The 19,989-nt window shown below is 38.8% G+C and overlaps 1 protein-coding gene across 4 annotated transcripts in view; it reads left to right on the forward strand.

Annotated features, from left to right (window-relative positions):
* The window catches only part of KIAA1328 (KIAA1328 ortholog), a 295,446-nt gene that overhangs the window by 182,470 nt on the left and 92,987 nt on the right, over positions 1–19,989 (forward strand). For 3 of the 4 annotated variants that reach the window (XM_060173756.1, XM_060173757.1, XM_060173758.1), the window contains exon 7: positions 7,887–8,560. In XM_060173756.1, the coding sequence (XP_060029739.1) occupies positions 7,887–8,560 (674 nt within the window). Of the gene's footprint in view, positions 1–7,886; positions 8,561–9,835; positions 9,944–19,989 lie in introns of all 4 variants that reach the window. The other variant, XM_060173759.1, reaches the window with a different exon arrangement.

The raw sequence follows: 19,989 nt of genomic DNA on the forward strand, positions 1-19,989 counted from the left end.
AATTTTCTCTAGAGAAAATTCAGTTTTTCTTCTTATAGGCAGTTAACATTGATCTAAATGACCTTAACCCAGTGTAGAGCTGAGTAGATTTGAAATTCAGTTGTAGATTGGGTTAAGGTCATTTGAATCGATCTTATGTAGGCTTTTCTATTTCTATTTCATCCTTACTGCTAGATTTTCAGTGGTCTCAATTTAAAGCCAAGGGTTTTGACAGGACCTCTTTTTCTTGGCATGCTTTGAAATCCAAATGTTGTTTCCAGTCCTATGAGACTACTTAAAGCTCTGAGCTTCTCAGCCAGGACTTCCTAATTTAGAATGTCTTAAACAGAAAAGTGACAAATAATGTCAAGCTATCTTTTCTTGTTTACTGTCTATCTGAGATCTAGCCACTTCTATCCTTATTATCCCGGTAACACTTCTGTGTCTTCAAAAAGATTATTGAAAAACATATTATGTCCTTATAGTTACTTAAAGGTACTAGAGGCCAGAAAGTCTACAGAGTATTTAGTCAATAAATTACAGAGGTTATTGGTTACTTTCTTCTGTTGAAGTTCCTTTTAATACCTTAACTAGGCATCTACCCACTAAACTGCCCCATTATTCTTCAAAAATAATTTCACATGTTTGGCCTCACATAACGAACACTTTAATCTTACTTATATATACCAATAATTTGTTAGTATTCTGGTCTGTGGTGGCTCGTTCTTTGTCTTTTACTACCTCCCAATATAAAGTCCATGCCTTCTTACATACCATATATCAGACAAGAGGCTAATAACCAAAACATATAAAGAACTCGCCAAACTCAACAACAAGAAAACAAATGACCCCACTCAAAAATGGGGAGAAGATATGAACAGAATATTCACCACAGAAGAGATCCAAAAGGCCAAGCAACATATGAAAAAAATGCTCCAAGTCATTGATTGTCAGAGAAATACAAATAAAGACAACAATGAGCTACAACTTCACTCCTGTGAGAATTTCATACATCAGAAAAGGTAGCAGCAACAAATGCTGGAGATCTTGTGGGGACAAAGGAACCCTCCTACACTGCTGGTGGGAATGTCAGTTGGTCCAACTCCTATAGAGAGCAGTCTGAAGAATTCTCAGAAGGCTAGAAGTGGGACTATTCTATCACCCTGCAATTCCTCTCCTGGAGATACAGCCTAAGGAACCTTACACACCCATCCAAAAATATGTGTGTATATTCATATATGTTCATAGCAGCACAATTTGTAATAGCCAAAACCTGGAAGCAACCCAGGTGTCCAACAACAGATAAGTGGCTGAGCAAGTTGTGGTTTGTATACACAATGGAATACTACTCAGCTATTAAACATGGAAATTTCACTATTTTCACCCCATCTTGGATGGAACTTGAAGAAATCATGTTAAGTGAGATAAGTATGGTGGGGTTATCTCACTCATAGGCAGAAGTTAATAAACAAGAACAAAAGAGAAAACACTAAGCAGAACTTGAACTGGAGTTGGTGTATTACATCAAAGTAAAAGATTCTGGGGTTGGGGTGGGAGTTCAGGTCCTGAAACATGATGGTAGAAGAAGACCTAATGAGGGTTGTATTATGTGGAAATGGCAACTATTATATTTCCCTGTCTACTATAAACCACTAATGCCCCAATAAATAAATTAAAGAATAAAAATAAATAAATTCCATGTCTTCAAATACTGAATATATTGTCTTGCCTTTCATTGTTTTCTTTTTTTCCACCTGACCACCATTTTGATTCATTACCCATTTCCTGCAATAGGCGGACATAAACATGTTAAAGTAAAATTCCTCTGTATATACTCTGCTACATACCTAACATTTTCATTTTGCATTTCCCTCCACCACCCTTATACCATGTTCTGGACCACTTAAACTTTTGGACATATTCTCTTAAGAGATAGCATTAAATTATAGACATTATCAAACCTACCCTCCTATCTTACAAATGTCCAAACTGACTATTGTATCTTATGAGGTGCTGCAGCAAATATAGCTCAGGGCTAGAAAGTATGAGATCCTGAGTTCAAATTCTGATACTACGTATGTTAGAGTGATGCTCTGGTCCACTCGTCCTCCTTATCTCTCTTCATCTCTTGTAAAAATTTAAAAAAAAAAAAAACTTTGAAGCATATAAAGTATTACCAAAATAAATATAAATCTTAAATAGTAGTACTCATTCCTGTAACAACTCAGCAAATTTTAGCTTTCAGGACATGTAGCCATGGAGATATATATATATGTTTTTTCTGAGTCTGGTAGTTACTGTTAAAGTTTGGCAGTTTGTGCACATACACTAAGTTGGTATAGTCATTCGTATCCTTTGCTACTGTTCTGTCATTTATAATTATTGTGTGCCTGTATCCTTTTGAGCCTTGTAATTATTTATTTTAGTGTCTTTCCAGTTCAGTGTTACTGAATTGTGCTACAATTCCTACAGGAACAAGAACAAGCTATTATAGCTTTGCAAATGCATTTTACTGGTGCAGTCTGTTATTTTTTTCCCCCTCTTCTATTGATAGCCTACAGCTTCAGTTGCTGAGCAGTGGAGAAACCGAAACCTCAAGGGCCCATTAGATTTAACTTGTTTACTACATTGATATCTATATGTTAAATGACAAGAGAGTTCAGGTTATTGAATAATTTAAAATTCAGCTCTAATTGGTGTCGTATGACCTGGAAAAGGCCACAGATGACGCCAGGAACATGCTGTGAATTTCTTATAAATAATTCATAAATTAGATGATTCATTTGCCTCAATGTCTCACTAAATAAATGCAAAAGTTTGTAAGTTATAACTGATTACATAACACCTGTATGTATTTAGTTCATAATGCTGGAAGGTAATCTACCTTGATGATCTTCTAGCAAAATCTGCCAGTACAGGAGAGCTAATTGCACTGGGGAGAATGAGCATTCATTTGGGATGAGACTTTGGCAACCCATACAGTGCAGCTGCTGCATGACGTAGCTCCTGTCAGCTTGACAACTGCTCTGTGTAAGTCAGAATTTAAAAATGCAGTACGTTGTACTGATCCGTTTTTCACATGAACTCCAAATATTTGGGATAATGTAATGACCTGCCCGAAAATACAGCACTCTGGGGTAAGAAACAGTTGTTTAGTTCCTGAATGCATTAGGACTTCTCAACCAAATCAAGAGCAAAACAGTGAATTTAGAAGTTGAAATTGAGTTTTTTGTTTTTAATAAGGCCATCAATGGGAATGTGAGAGTTATAAGTAAGGTGTTTGCCAGATTAGCAAACTAGTATTTACCATCAGAGGAAAGAATACCAATAAGACCTGTTGGTAGTATTGACTGTTCCTGTGGTTAACAACTTAGAAGTGTGTTGTAAGTAATCGTTTCCTATTCTTACAAAATAACCTGTTGCCCCCCCAAAAAATTCCTATACTTTGTACACTTCACTTCATATGGTTTTATAGCAGGAAGATTGGCCATGGCTTATGAAAAAGGTGGAAAAACAAAGTGCTGATTGTGCCTACTGCCTCACCACCACATTCAGTTTTGAGGTAGATACTACTTTTTAACACCTGTTTTTATTTATTTATTTAGATACTACTTTTTAACATCTGTTTATATATATTTATATAGTTATTACCAAAGCAGTGAATTCGCTCTAGCTTATGACAGTGTAGAGATTTGAACCTGGGACATCAGAGCCTCATGCATGAAAGTCTTTCTGCATAACCATTATGCTACCCTACAGTTTATTTATTTTTATGAGAGACCACAGTACTACTTATCTCTGGCACACAAAGGTGCTAGGGATTGAACCTGGGACATCTGGGCCTCAGGCATGCAAGTCTGTTGTGCTAGGCTGTGATATCTCCTTGATGCATAGATGCTGTTTGTTTGTTTTATAATTGCCACTGGTGTTATCAGAGAGGCTCAGTGTCTGCAAGATGAATTCCCTGCCCCGGCAGCCATTTTTTTCCATTTTGGTTTCTTTTTTTTTTTGATAAGGCAGAATTTGAAAGAAGGGGGGATAGAGAGACAGAGATACCTGCAGTACTTGCAGGTGACAAACAGGGACTCAAACCCCTGTCTTGTCACATGGTAACGTGTGTGCCTAACAAGATGCACCACTGCTGGCCCCCCCACAAATGCTGGGTTTTGTTGTGGTGGTTTTGTGCCTCCGGGGTTATTGCTGGGACTCGGGCAGGCACTGCAAATCCACTGCTCCTAGAGGCCATTTTTTCCATTTTTAAAAAATAGGATAGAACAGAGAGAAATCGAGAGAGGAAAGGAAGCTAAAGAGAGGGAAAGAAAGGTGGACACCTGCAGGCCTGCTTCACAGCTTGTGACGTGAGCCCCCTTATTCAGGTCCTTGTGCTTAGTACTGTGTGCGTTTAACCCAGTGTGGTGCACTACCACTTGTCCCCCTCCCCCATAGATGCTGTTTTAATCCTTATTTTGCTGATAATGAATATGTGCTTGGACAAATTGAGTCATGTAATATGTTAGGTTACTACAAACTAAAAAAAATCACGCATCTATTTATGAATCATGAGTGGCCTAGCTTTAAAAAAAAAACGTGAATTGTACAGATTTGCACTTGGTTTTCAGTAGTATAAAATTTCAGCAGCACAGCTTTCTACCACTACCTGTGCAAAAGGTACACTGCACCCGGCACTGAAGTTTAGATGAGTGGGACAGCTTTGAGTCCTTTGCTCAGGACCTTAGAAGGTTGAGGTCAGGCTCCAGATAGACTGCCATGGTCTCACTAGAATCTGGGTTCTAAACCGTTTTCCACACTTGCCGGGTTGTTGGCAGAGTTGGGTTTTTCACATCTTCCTAAGAGATTTTCCATTTTCATTCTGGCTATTGGTGGGAGACCACCCTCTGTTCCAGACATCCTTGGCACATGACGCCCTTTATTCCATTTCCCTTCCCACATAATAGACGTTCTTTTCTTCAAGGTCAACAAGAGAATTTTCTACCTGGGGGAAGGCACCAGACCTCCTTTGGATGGTTTGGCTCACTAGGTCTGACCAATGATCACGGGACCAAAGCCCCAGTATACTCACAAATGCAGCCTGCACTCAGTGGAGAGATAACACAGCGTGTCTGGGGCTTTGGCAATCCTAGGGACCCTTATTTCCACTGGCAGAATGTTTTTCTTCCCAATGATCACAAGGGTATGATATAACTGACAAAGCAGTGTTTATCTTGATTTCAAAATCATCAAGCTGCACTACCTCTCAGAAACATAAAGATCTAAATGCTGAAAGAATTTCAAATATATTCCAGATTCCTGGGGGCTGGGTGGTAGTGCAGTGGGTTAAGCACACATGTCACAAAGCGCAAGAACCAGTGTAAGGATCCCGGTTTGAGACCTTGGCTCCCTACCTGTGGGGGGTGGAGGGGGTCACTTCACAGGTGGTGAAGCAGGTCTGCAGGTGACTTTCTTTCCCCTTCTCTGTCTTTCCTCCTCTCTTGATTTCTCTCTGTCCTATCCAACAATAACGACAACAAGGGCAACAAATGGCAAAAATAGCCTCCAGGAGCAGTGGATTCGTGATGCAGGCACTGAGTCCCAGTGATAACCCTGAAAAGGATATTCCAAATTCCTGACATTTGTGAGTCATTTCACAACCAGTATTATTAAAGTTAATGTAGTCTTTCAAGGAAAAAAGTGAAAATATATATGAATGCATACATGCTTTCTATTGCTATGTTAATAATATATAGATTTGAAATATAGATGATATAAAATAGTTTATTTAAATTTCAGGATTTTGTTTAATATACTTTCTTATTTGTATAGTTGGTATACTTTTTATGGAAAATATTAGAAAACTGTATACAATTTTAATAATATGTTACTTGTTCTTTTAAAATTTATTTGTCATTTTAAAATTACAATGCTATAAAATTTAGTTTACCATGCAAAGTAGCAGATGATAAATGCTAAATATTTGTGTTGACAGTAAGTACTACACAAGTTGAGAGAAGGGGAGATTAATGTGGGCTAGAGTCTTCCTTTAGGTGTAAAATAAGGTTAATTTTTTATGAGGTACTTTATCATAAATGTTGCCCTAAGAATAGTTCCTTTTTAGTGGCTTCTCATCTGCACAGTGTACTGGATTGTGTGTGTTCTTTTGAGGACCTAGCTTTCCAGATGTGACTAATTCTCACTTAAGTGGAAATCCTGTAATATTGCTTTGGGAACTCAATTAGAATCTTTAAAAATCACTGTAATATTCTTCTTCTATCATTGGCTAGGAAGTTTGATGTAATTGCATGTTTGTGTTGACACCTAATACCAACCCATCATATTCAGCAATTGCAGAGTGAACTCAAGGGATTTTCCTCCTTCAATTTTTGTTTTTCATTCTGTCTCTAGGATAAGTAACCATCTCAACAGTTTATGAATAGTTTCTTATTTTTTAAAAGCATTTGTAGTAAACTGAATAATGGCTGCCAAACATGTTCATGTACTAATTCCTGGAGCCTGTGAATATCTCTTATATGTGTGTATACACACCCAGGAAAAAAAAAAAACGCTTTGTATTACAAATCTTTACAGATAGGATTAGAGGTTTTGGAATGGGGAGGAGATTACCCAGAATTACCAGGGTGAGTCACTGTAATCAAGCAAGTTTTATTAGAGGAACGAAGAAAGGGTATAATCAAGCAAGTTTCATTAGAGGGACCTAGAAGAAGTCAGATGTTCCATGAAAAGAACAAAGTTTCTCAGAATGTGGTCTCAAATTAGCAGCATCAGCATCTCCTGGCAATTGCATGAAGATTGAGATTATTCATCATCTCTAGACGTCTCACTTGGCAACTCTGGAGTTGAAATCCAGCAATCCACATATAGTTATCTCTCCAAGGGATTCTGATACAAGCTAATGTTTGAGACTCACTGATATAGACTAAGTTTTGCTCTTCCCGGTAAAATATACTTGAGGTAAAATTCTGGGCAAACACACTCCACTGGCCTATCAAAGGTAGTTTGCAGCTGCTTTCTTTCTGCCACAGTTTATTAGGCTTTAATCACTTGAACATTTTAATTGAAAAATCACTTAGGTTTATAGCTGGAATTAAATGTATTTTGTATTTAAATACCACTTTTGATTAGAGTCGTGATTTGTTGGAGACAGTTAGTTTTATTTATGTGCTATGAAAATGCTTTGACTCATCAGATTCCTACTAGTAACTAATATCTGACTTCAGTATTAGGTGACATGCTTTCCATCAAATCTCATGCTGTGTAGTGGCTAATATTTTAAGTGACTGAATTTCTTGGCTCAGTATGCACTTTAGAATACTTTACATTCTGGGGCCAGGTGGTGGTGTACTTAGTTGATATATGTTGTACATATGTTAATATACACAAGGACCCATGTTCGAGCTCCTGGTCCCCACCTACAGGAAGAAAGCTTCACAAGTGGTGAAGCAGTGCTGCAGGTGTCTTTCTCTCCCTCTCTATCTCCCCTTCCTTCTCAATTTCCCTCTTTCAAATAAATAAAATATTCAAAAAATTAAACACTTTATAAAAAAAGAATACTAGACATTCTAAGACATTGACTACTTTTAGCCTCTTCTCTAACTAGGTTTTATGTAACCATCATTAATTTCAAATCTTGGATTCTTATTTATATATCATGTAGGAGCACTTTTTTTTTCTCACCCTTACAGATGTGGTATAATGTAGATTGTTTGAGAATGGTATTATCTGTGTGAATACAGTCATTTAAGACAGACAGAACGACAACTTTGTTTTGGCAAACACATCTGTTTACTAAATATTTACATTGGTATCAATGTTTACATTGATTTCTGAAAAGCAAAGAGAAAAATAATTTCTTCATGCATTTACTTAACAACTGATCTTTTGACCCCCTTTAGGTATCCAACCGGAAAAGCAGTCTCCAGGCTTCATCTACAGAACTAGATGGTTCCTACTTGAGTGTAGCCATACCACAGGCCCGCTATAAGGGCAAGCAGAGGCCCAAGTCTGCAAACCAAGACTCAGCTTCAGCATCCCTTTGGGAGTTTCGGGATGGTTCTTTAAAATCAGCAGCTCTTCTTTATCCCAAAGAAAGTCTAAATAGGATACTATCTGAGGACAGAGTATGTAATTATGTATCCTCGGGGGAAAAACCACTAGATGTAGTCCCTACAGAGAAGGTGCCACCAGAGGACTTGACAATGAATGAACATCCACACCTTAAGCAAACTCCTTCTGGTCGGTGTTGTGGTCATAGACTTTTGGAAACTGCAGATCATGTTCACGAGAGCCATCCTGCAAGCACTGCCCCTCAGTATCCTGGGACACATTCTGAATCATGCAGTTACTGTGGGCTTTCCTGGGCCACTCTAATGCACAGCCAAGGACTTCTGCAGCCCAGTGAAACTGATGTCAAAAAGCAACTCTCAGATGATAGAAGACAGCAACTTATGCTTCAGAAAATGGAGCTCGAAATTGAAAAGGAACGCCTCCAGCACCTGCTAGCCCAGCAGGAAACAAAGCTTCTCCTCAAACAGCAGCAGCTTCATCAGTCTCGGCTGGATTACAACCGGTGAGTGCTGTCTGCTCTTTCAGCAGGGACTGTAACTCGCAGAGCGCAGTAAAAGGACGACCTATACCCCTTAAGATATGTGGCTTAGAATCCTGTGCATCATTTTCATCTCTGGAAATAGCTTATAACAGGAACTACTTTATATGATGGTTGTGTGTCCTATCAGTGAGAAAGTGTGTAGGGTGTGTTCTCATTAACTGGCCGCTGCCATCATTCTCAGTGTCATAATCCATATTGCCACTCCTGTCTGTGGTAGAGGCGGCTGTGACTGCTACTATCTCTATTAATTTTTCATTATATTAACTATTTTGTCATCATTGCTTGACTCCATCTAGATTTTCCTACCTACCTCGTGTCGCTACCAGTAATTCTTAAGTTCTACATTCCTCAAGAGCACTTAGTCTACCTCTTTCTTTTTTGTTTATGATTGCACATAGTTAAAACTTGGAGAGTATCTTTGGACAGTGATGATCGTGACAATACTGTGTAATAATGTTTGGATGTCTTTATGCTTTTATTTCATGAAGGATGTACTTTAACATGTTTCTATTTTGAAAATTAGCCAGAAAAATATGTCTAAACGACTAAGAAATGGGTAGCAAGGACCACACATTTGAGGACAGTGATTAATCTGCTCACTTTCCCCACCACCCAGCTTCCATTAGCACCTGTGGATAGGTTGTCGTCCAGTTCCTTGGGGGAATGTTTCTATGACCCAGAGGAACTGTGTGATGTGGCATCAGCACCTTGATCTGTTAACCTGAGAAGGAAGTGGATATATCTGACAGGGCCAATGATACTTCTTGTTATTAAGATTCCCACTTAGAGGGGCCAGGTGGTGTTGCACTTGGTTGAGCGCACATGTTACAATGCACAAGGATCCAGGTTCAAGTCCCCAGCCCCCACCTGCAGGGGACAAGCTTTGCGAGTGGTGAAAGCAGTGCTACAGCTATCTCTGTGTCTCTCCCTCTCTGTCTCTTCCTACCCTCTCAATTCTGGCTGTCTCTATCCAATAAATAAAAATAATTTTAAAAAATAGAAAAAAAAGATTCCCATTTAGACACTGGTGATCAAAATACATTTACCTGGCAGTAGATAAATGAAAGCTATCCATTTATGTTTTTGTTTATTTATGTATGTTTGGGAAGTAGCTGTTTTTAACTTGCAACTATTCTTGCTGAGGGAGGAATAGCTGAAAATACCTGGTCTTCCATGGTTTACCATTCAGGTTCTTATTGTCCACAAAATAGACATTCTCTAAATTTACCTTTACAGGTTAAGAGCTCAGACTGAGTTTAAGGAAAGAGAACTGGATACTGACAAAGAGCTTACTATACCCAGAGAACTAAATATGGATAGGAATGGGAGTACCTCTGCTCCAAGGTACTTTGAGTGGCTGTTGAAGGCAAGATCATACATGGTAATATTACGCCCAGAGGTTCGGGTCCCGATCACACACAAGGAATTCCAGAGTCACATGCAAGTACAAGAGCCTTTATTAGCAAGCTTAAACTTGGGTTCCAAGAGCGTCTCCATGCAGGGGAGAGTCTTGCGACCCTGAACATTTTCCATCTCAGCTTTTTTATAGTTAGTATAGGGTGGGTACAGGTGGGGATGTTTACACAGAACAAAGAACAGTTGGTTTCGGCTCAATGGCTGTTCTTTACCTCCTCAGGTAAAGCCAGAAGATGGTCTGTCCAGTAGAGCCCAAGCTTTATGGTGTGTGAGACTCGAGGGCCATACCAAGTACCACCAAGGAGCACAGTGGATGGCTTAGGGAAGAGGGTTGTGGATTCCCCTCATACCGTCTCCACCTTTCCCTTTCTTTTCCCTTTCTCTCTAAAAGAATGAGGTAGCTGGACAGGGGAGGTCACCCGGTAGTGGTATTGTGTATGTGTGAGACCCTGGGTCTTTTCCCAGTGCTTCATTAAAAGTAAGATGCTAAGGATATAATAAGCATAGGTGTATAGCTCCATATTAGTGAATCCAGCTTTCCAATCATATGAATTAATACATTGTCATTATAAAAAAATTAAAAACAGTTGTAATCCTAATGTAATCTATTGAATTATTTTCCCTTTCTTATTATATTTTCTTTTTAAAAATATTTATTTTCCCCTTTTTTTGTTTCCCTTGTTGTTTTTATCATTGTTGTGGTTATTATTATTGTTGTTGCCAGATAGGACAGAGAGAAATGGAGAAAGGAGGGGAAGACAGAGAGGGGGAGAGAAAGACACCTGCAGACCTGCTTCACCACTTGTGAAGTGACTCCCCTGCAGGTGGGGAGCTGGGGCTCAAACCGGGATCCTTATGCCAGTCCTCCAGTTTTGCGCCATGTGCACTTAACCCACTGCACTACGTCCCAACCTCTGCCGGGCTAGCTTTGTGGGTGGGAGACAGACAACCAGGGACTCATGGCTGAGCTGGGACGCAGTTCAATCTTTATTGATGAGCGGGGATGCAGTTCAACAATCTAACCTCATCTAATCTCTCTTCATTAGAAAGCCCTGTCTTTTATGTCTCCTGAGGCGGAAGTGTCAGGAAGAGGAAGTACATAGGGTAGGGGTTGGGGAGAAGGAAAATAAAGCGCCAACCAGTGGGGATTAAACCAATGAAAACAATGATTATGTTAACAGACCACAGCCTCAAGCAATGTAACAGAAGGGGTTTTAGAAGCAGAATTTAGAAGCATACCAACAAACCTCCCTTAGTATATTTTCTATAAGGCAACAGGAATTATGCTTATACAGAAATTTATATTTTGCTGATACCAGTATTATATTTTATGAAAAAAGTATTAATTTATTCCTTCAACATGTACTTTGTAACAATTATTAAAAAATATTTGCATTTATTGTTGAGAGAGACAGAGACAAACAAATACCAGAGCACTGCAATGGCACATGTGGTGCTGGGGTGTGAGCATGCTTTCATGCTTTTCAGGTCCAAAGCTGGGCCACATCTTGGTCAGCCAGAACTTACCATTTAAGTATACAGTTCAGTGACATTTAGTATCTATCATATTGCTGTGCAAATATCTGTATCCGGTTCTAAAATTCACTCCCAAACAACCCCATGCTTTAGCGATCACTCCCTTCTCCCTTTTCCTTCCACCTCCTAGCAACTAGCAGTCTGCTTCCTGTCTCTGCCTGTCCCAGGGGGTTCATATAAATGGGTTCATGTAGTCTGAGGCTTTTCATATCTAGGGTTTCTCATGTGTTTGAGGTTCATAGACACTGTAGCATGTATCATTGCTTCCAATGGTAATATCGTGTCTACTCATTTTTCAAATTTTCGTTGTTCATTTTTTCCTTTTATTTTGTATTTTGACCAGAGCCTCGCTCAACTCTGGCTACTAGTTATGCTCTGGACCAGACCACTCAAGTAATTTGTTCAACTTTCAACTTTCTAGTTCTTTACAACTACACACATTACTACACTAATAAGCATGTCTATACAGATATTCTTGTTCCTACTACACCTATTACTTTAGGATAAGTTATCAAAGATGAAATTACTAGGTACAAGGCTATTTTATATGTGGCTATTTTGGTATAATATTTATGCATGTAGTTATTTACAAGAGAGAAAATCAGGACATTACTCTGACTCATGCAATGCCTGGGATGGATCTCAGGTCCTAATAAGTGAGAGTCCACTGCTTTATCCACTGCTCCATATTCCACAATGTACATTTTGGTATAACTTATAATTATGAATTATAATAGTCCATGACAGTTTTTCCCCCCAAAGGTTGTAGCAACTCCTGCCTGTATTTAATTCAAATGTGGCAATTTATGAGATTTTTTACCATTGCTGTCCAGGTAGATAAAGTGAATGCTTTGAAAACTAGCATTTCATCCTAAGAGATGCATTTGCTTTAAAAATGTGTGTGTGTGTGTGTGTGTGTGTGTGTGTGTGTGTGTGTGTGTGTGTAGGCATGTGTGGGTATAAATGCCTTAGCATCAAATACAGCAAAAATAATGTTGGACTGTGTAGTGCTTTCAAAAATATCCTCCCTAATGTTCTCTGGATAAGACCATCTGCCTTAGTAATTATTAAGATCCATTATGAGAGGGAGCTGGGCAGTAGTGCAGCGGTTAAGCGCAGTTGGCGCAAAGCACAAGGACCCACCTAAGAATCCCTGTTCAAGCCCCCGGCTCCCCACCTGCAGGGGAGTCGCTTCACAGGTGGTGAAGCAGGTCTGCAGGTGTCTATCTTTCTCTCCCCCTCTCTGTCTTCCCCTCCTCTCTCCGTTTCTCTCTGTCCTACCCAACAACGAACAACATCAACAATGGTAATAATAATAACCACAACGAGGCTACAACAACAAGGGCAACAAAAGGGGGGGGGAATGGCCTCCAGAAGCGGTGGATTCATGGTGCAGGCACCTAGCCCAGCAATAACCCTGGAGGAAAAAAAAAAAAAAAGAATCCTGGTTCGAGCCCCTGGTTCCCCACTCGCAGGGGGGTTGCTTCACAAGCAGTGAAGCGGGTCTGCAGGTGTCTGTCTTTCCCCCTCTCTGTCTTCCCCTTCTCTCTCCATTTCTCTCTGTCCTAACAACGACAACATCAATAACAACAACAATAATAACTACAACAACAATGAAAAACAAGGGCAACAAAAGGGAAAATAAATACATATAAAAAATTTTTAAAAAGGTCCATTATGAGAGTTTGCAGAAAATTTAGTGATTATTTCTAAAGTCTAATAGCCATTGGAAAGTCAAGAAGTCTCATTTATCAATACTTAGATTATTGAATCTAAAGCAAAATTAAAATCAGTAAAGGCAACAAGTTCATCTGTCTCTCTGATTCAAAGTGATTAAGGAAATGGCATTTTATCTACTAACCCCACAAAGAGGAAGAGATAGTTCAAAGAAGTATGCCTTGTAGCCTTGATAATTCATGTAGAATTATTTAATCAAAAATGACTGCTGGTTTTAGAAAATATAATCAAGAACCATTATAGGGAACGACCTTCTTTCTACCTTGTTGGCACTTAGATTTTGTCAGGAGCACTCCCTAGATAAAATTTAATTTTAACCTAAATTTTGTTTATTTGGAAATTTAAATTATCTTGCTATTAAAAATATCCTACGTATTTAAAATATTAAACTTGCTCAAGTGAGGCATTAAGAATTTGGAACTAAAATAAATGAGATAATGAGGAAGTGAAAAACATATTTTTTATAATTAACAGCTCATTTTGAGTTAATTATATACAATTACCAAAATCTAATTGCAATTTATTTTCTATTATCTGTGGGAAGAATCACAGGCAAGGGAGCTTGCATTGCTGCCTTCTTGCATAAGTGCTATAGAATGAGGACAAGTAATATGCAAGGCCTTAATGACAAATAAAATCAAATAGTAGGACACAGCTGAGCCAGACCACTGGAAGATAATTATCACATGAAAGATGGTAATGACTTAGAAAGTCACAAGTACCTCTGATTGCCTATAAATTCCCCTGTTTGCTTTTTAGTAGTTTGGTATTTGTCGACTATACAAAGATGACCTGTACACAGTAACACTGGCTTTGTGTTTCTGTAGTTTTCTAAAAATTCAAATATTGATAATAAAATCAATTTAAAATTTCTGTTAAACACCAACAATTTACTTAGTACTATAGGAGGTAGGAAGCACCTCCTCCCTTCAAGGACTTACAAAGCAGAGCAATGCAAATAAACAAATTTCCTTTTTTAAAAAATCATAGAAATGGGGAGTCAGGCGGTAGCGCAGTGGGTTAAGTGCACGTGGCGCAAAGCGCAAGGACCTGTGTAAGGATCCCGATTCTAGCCCCCGGCTCCCCACCTGCAGGGTAGTTGCTTCACAAGCGGTGAAGCAGGTCTGCAGGTATCTGTCTTTCTCTCTCCCTCTCTGTCTTACCCTCCTCTCTGCATTTCTCTCTGTCCTATTCAACAATGACATCAATAATAACTACAACAATAAAACAAAAACAACAAAAAGGAATAAATAAATATTAAAAATTAAAAAAAAGAAAAAAGAAAAATCATAGAAATAGCTATATAAAATTCAAATGTTTTGCTGTCTTGAAAGCAACTCAAATAAGCTAAAAGGAGAAAGCTAAATGCTGTGATCTCACTTGTAGGTGGGATTTAAGAAAAAGGAAAAGAAAGGGAAAACACTATGTGAACCGCAGACTGGGTGTGGTGCATTGCGGCAAAGCAAAGGCCTCTGGGGAGAGGGGAGGGAAGGGCTTGGGGCCCAGTGCAGGATGGTAGAGAAGGAAAGACTTAAATGGTAGGAGTGATGTGCTGACACCTGTCATGGGACGATAGGAAATGGTGCGCATTACCAACAACTGCGGTGGAAACCATTATTTTCACAACATAATGATTTGGGGTAGGGGGTGGAAGGACAAATCAGCTTAAGAATCTTGTCTTGGAAGCTTCAACAGCAAATCAAGTTTCAAAGGAGAGCAGGAGTGGGTCTGGTTTTATACCTGTTACAACTAGGGTTGTAGAAGACTATATATAGTTAAGAGTTGTCTGAAGAAAGCCATCCACATTCATGGGTATGCTCAGTAGTGGAAGCTGCATGGTCATGTAATCTACAGAAAGAATTAGCAAAAGTGTCAGGGCCAGGTGGTGGCACACCCACTTGAGCGCACATGTTACATGCTCAAAGACCCAGGCTCAAGCCCCCGCAGGGGAAAGCTTCACAAGCAGTGAAACAGTGCTGCGGGCATCTCCCTTTTTCTCTCCCTCTCTATATCACTTCCCTCTCAATTTATCTGTCTCTGTCTAAAATAAATATAATTAAAATATACTTATTTATTAAAAAGAAACACGTCACCTTATGTTATAGGGGGCTTATGTTATAGGTATAAGAGGAGTCCTTTGCAAAGCCTCCACTGACCGGACCTGCCAGGTCCTAGGTCAGGGAGACTTATCAGCAAGGTGTTTTCTTTGATTGTTTTGTCTTTTTGATACACAGAGACAAAAACCATAGCACCTTAGTTTCTTTCTATGCAGTTGGGGCTATGCTCAAACCTGGGCCATGCACCTGGCGAAGTAGCACACTATCCAGGTGAACTGTGTCCTGGCCCAGAAGTCTTGGTCCAGTCAAAGCCAAAAGAATAATAGTGTGATTACTCCTTGCAAGTGGTTATTACAGTCTTCAAATTGTTCAAGCCTAAGGCCAGTTTTTGCCTGCCTGCATTCCTTTCCCTACCCTTCTTCCTTTCTTTCTTTTTTTCTTTCTTTCTTTCTTTCTTTCTTTCTTTCTTTCTTTCTTTCTTTCTTTCTTTCTTTCTTTTTAAATGTTTTTTATTATTTATTACCTTTTGTTGCCCTTGTTGTTTTATTGTTGTAGTTATTATTGATGTTGTTGGATAGGACAGAGAGAAATGGAGAGAGGAGGGGAAGACAGAGAGGGGGAGAGAAAGATAGACACCTGCAGACCTGCTTCACCGCCTGTGAAGTGACTCCCCTGCAGATGGGGAGCCGGGGGCTCGAACCGGGATTCTTTCGCCAGTCCTTGCACTTTGCGGCACCTGCGCTTAACCCGCTGCGCTACCACCCGACTCCCTCTTTCTTTCTTTCTTTCTTTCTTTCTTTCTTTCTTTCTTTCTTTCTTTCTTTCTTTCTTTCTTTCTTATCAGCTGATTGAAGAAATAATGGTTTCCAAGATGGTTGTAGATACATAGGTACAGTTTCTGACCTCCACGGGATAAGTGTCTACACACCATGCCGACCGCCAACACAAGTCCTTCTTTACTACGTGTCCTGGGCTTCCCTTAATGCCAGATACTTCATCTTAGCTTTATTCAGGAAAAGAAAGGATGCAAAATTGCAAATATATATATACATATATATATATATATATGTATATATATATATATTAATACAGTTTATGGAAACATACACCATAAAATAATCACAGGAAAGTTAAAGAAATGTTTTTTGGGGAAAGGCATAATTAAAAATACTCCTAAAGGAATGGGCCAGGAGAAAGCTCGCCCAGTATCACACACACTGCCAATGTGCAGTCCCGGGTTCCAGCCCTTGGGCCACCACTTGAGAGCAGCTGCACAGGGGAAGTATCGCAGTTGGTGCAGCAGTGCTGTGGTGTCACTGCTTTGTTTATGACTATATAAACAAATTCGAGTTTCCAGGCAAATATATTGTAGACATTTCTATAAATCAGAGAAATAGGAATTTGATTCTAAATCTCTAAAGTGAAAGAAATTGAAATTTAGATTTGGAAGTCATCTGAATTGGTATTGCAACTCTGGGAGTAGATATTCACTTCTGCGGTGGTGGTGGTGGTGGGGGCGCTTAGAAAAATGAAACGACCTCAGAAAATGCCCACATGTGGGAAGCAGAAAGAAAAGAAATACATAAGACTGACTACATGAAAAGTTAACAAAGCAAATTTTCATCCTTACATTCTATAGCTCTTTCTTTATAGTTGTCACAAACACTATTTTTAAAATGATAGTTAATAGACTGAAACATAAATCTCTATGGGGTTTCTTCCAAACTTTGGTCTTCACATGATTCACTACTTGTAAATTAATGCTATTAAAATAGGAAAAGATAAATTCTACCCTCTGGATGATGGCCTAGGCTTTCCTTAGAATCAACTTACTTATGAGTAATGCTGTATGCTGTCAACTCTGGATAGCTTTTAATCAAACCAGTCACCTTAGTACATTATGAATTTGTGAAATAAATATTTTCAAAATGGCATAGCATAGATTTTCATTATATTACTTAACTGTGTAGTGTATTATACCAGGGCTTGGCTTCTATGTGTGTGGGGTATAGGTAGAGCGCATCAATTATGGAAATTTGAGAAATTTTCTTAATAAAACTGTTGGTTACATGCATTAAACTGAGAAATAAATTATAGACAGCTATGCTTTATCTGCTGTACACAAGTAGATAGAATAGTGATCGTTCTCCTTCTTTGCTCTAATGTACATTCACAAATCTTTAGGAAAGTAATTTCCCTTCCAGTCAGCATTATTACCAGGGTTGGAGAATTGGAAGCTCCATTGCCTCCTGAGTCTTCTTGCTTTGATGACCTCATTCCCGGATTTATTTGGAATGAGAGCAGCTTGACTCCTTCTTAGACATTGACTATTTATCCTGCTCTAATCGGAAACATATGGGTTCTTGCCACAATAAGAAAGAGAGGTGACACTTTGTATAGTGAGCCTTGTCTCCCAGGAGACAGAGAAAACAGTAGTATTGGAGAGGTCATCTAGTTAAAAGCATCATTTACTTTTTTAGCATTTTTTTCCCCAAACCTCAGTAGATAGAGATTAGGCTGACCTCTGAAACTGTGGACTTATTTGTTACATAAATTTTTGATAGAATCCAAAGGACTGTTTCAGATGTCTTGATCGAATTGATCATATCTCCACATCTCACTTCCTTTCTTCTTCCTACAAGTATGTGAGATTATTTTTTCTGTGAAAGAAATCTGTAAACATGTTGCTGTTTCATTTATACAACTGAGGCATTTTCCAGAACGTACTTGGCAGTAGGAAAAGGGAATGAGAGCGAGGACAAAATGGATGGAAGCCAGAAAATCATTTTAGCAAAAACATCACATTACCTTGTAAGATTTTTATACGCCTGTAAGTATAGAGGCAGCAAGGTGAAGGCTAGTAGCTATGGTGTTAGTTAATTTATTCTTATTTTCAGAAATCCTAAGAGCTCTCTCAGGAAGGTTATAAAAATTTTAGATGCCGTAAAAGGTTTTTTACTTTTTAATTAGAAACAGCTTCAGCTGGCTTTCTTATTACTTAGATATATTTAAGAATTGATTTTTGGATTCAGTTGAGCCCACACAGGACAAACCTAAACATCAGAGTTTTTAACAAAGCAGTATTTTACTTGTGGCAGCCTGTGTATAGGCACATCTGTGGTCAACAGGATAACTGGAGGTTTATTTGATAAGATGAGAAGAAAGAATGACTGTTTGCAAGCGTGCATTTTAATCATGAGGTGTCTGAGGGTACGGTAGTGATCTGGATTAGTCCATGGTGGTTTGTTGTAAGTGAATTCCTGTCTCAGAAGAGCTGAGTATTGCGTATGAGACAACACTAATTTTGATAATCCTACAGAGAAAATTTTACATTGAACTCAAGTCATTTGTTTTTCACATAGCTCCTGTGGTGAAGAGGATTGATTTCTGTGTTGCTTTTTTGCTGCTTGGCATTTTCTCCTTTGCTAAACAGTGTGTGCAAGCTTTAATCCTTTAACCTTGAGTCTAAACTGTGAACTATCTGATGGAAATAAATTTTATATCACATAGCATGAAGAATTATATCAGTCATGGCCAACCAGAAAAAAAGAAACAGTGGTGTGTGTGTGTGTGTGTGTGTGTAGATGTACTGCAAGAAATTAACCTAATACTCTATAAACCTAAGCAGTCTGACCCTTTCTAAGAAATGTGAAGTCCTTGGATGATGGTAACTCTTCTCTTAGATATTTTGTGATTTCATTGTTGTCATGTCAACCTAGTTATTATTGACACAACTTAGAGGGATAAGAGAGAAAATAAAACAAAAATGCATGATTATATACATTTACCAGTATATTTATAACAAAGTAAGAAACACCGACTTTGAGTCCTTATCTCTGAAACTGATTACATGACTATAGCTGGCATTTATAATTCACTTGTCTTTCACTGCCTATTTCATGTCTTCTTGCTATCCATAGGCATCAGCTGGTTGTGATTCTTTGTCTAGTGAAATGATCCAGCCCTTCACTTCTAAAGGGGCTAGGCCCTTTACAGAGGTAGAGTGAATGTAGGCGCACTCTCTCACTTCTCGCCTTCGTTTCTTGGACCTGTAAATCTTGGGTATGGGGAAAACAGTGCCATGTTTTAGAAATTGATCTAGAGGACCTTGCCTTAGGCTCACAAGTCATTACCAACCTAGATGACTCAATATAGCTTTATCTTTCAAATCTATTTCACTGTGCTCTCAAAATATCTGCTTTAGGATGGTGATAAATATGGTAGGACCCGTAAATTGCATAAGCATGAATCTGTCACCCTCACCCATACTTACTGGTAGCAAAAAAGTTAGTTCTGTGATCCAAAGTGGTGCTGCACAAAATACTTTCCATCCACACAGACCCGGCATTATGCCTGGGGCATGAAGAAATTTTGCTAGAAGCTTTATATGCAGAGAACAGAATTTCATGTTAAGAGTAAATATTTGTTTCACTAAAATATATCCCTAGTCCTTTGAGAGATACTAATACTGGGTATCTATAGACTATCAGTTGAGGGTAGGGGTAGATAGCATAATAGTCATGCAAGGGTCTGTCATCCCTGAGGCTCCAAAGTCTCAGTCCAATCCCCCACACCACCATAAGCCAGAGCTGAGCAGTGCTCTGGTTTAAAAAAAACAAAAATTCAAAAAAAAAAAAAACTAGA

The sequence above is a fragment of the Erinaceus europaeus genome, chromosome 15 (assembly GCF_950295315.1).
Source record: "Erinaceus europaeus chromosome 15, mEriEur2.1, whole genome shotgun sequence".
In the NCBI taxonomy this organism is placed as follows: Eukaryota; Metazoa; Chordata; class Mammalia; order Eulipotyphla; family Erinaceidae; genus Erinaceus; species Erinaceus europaeus.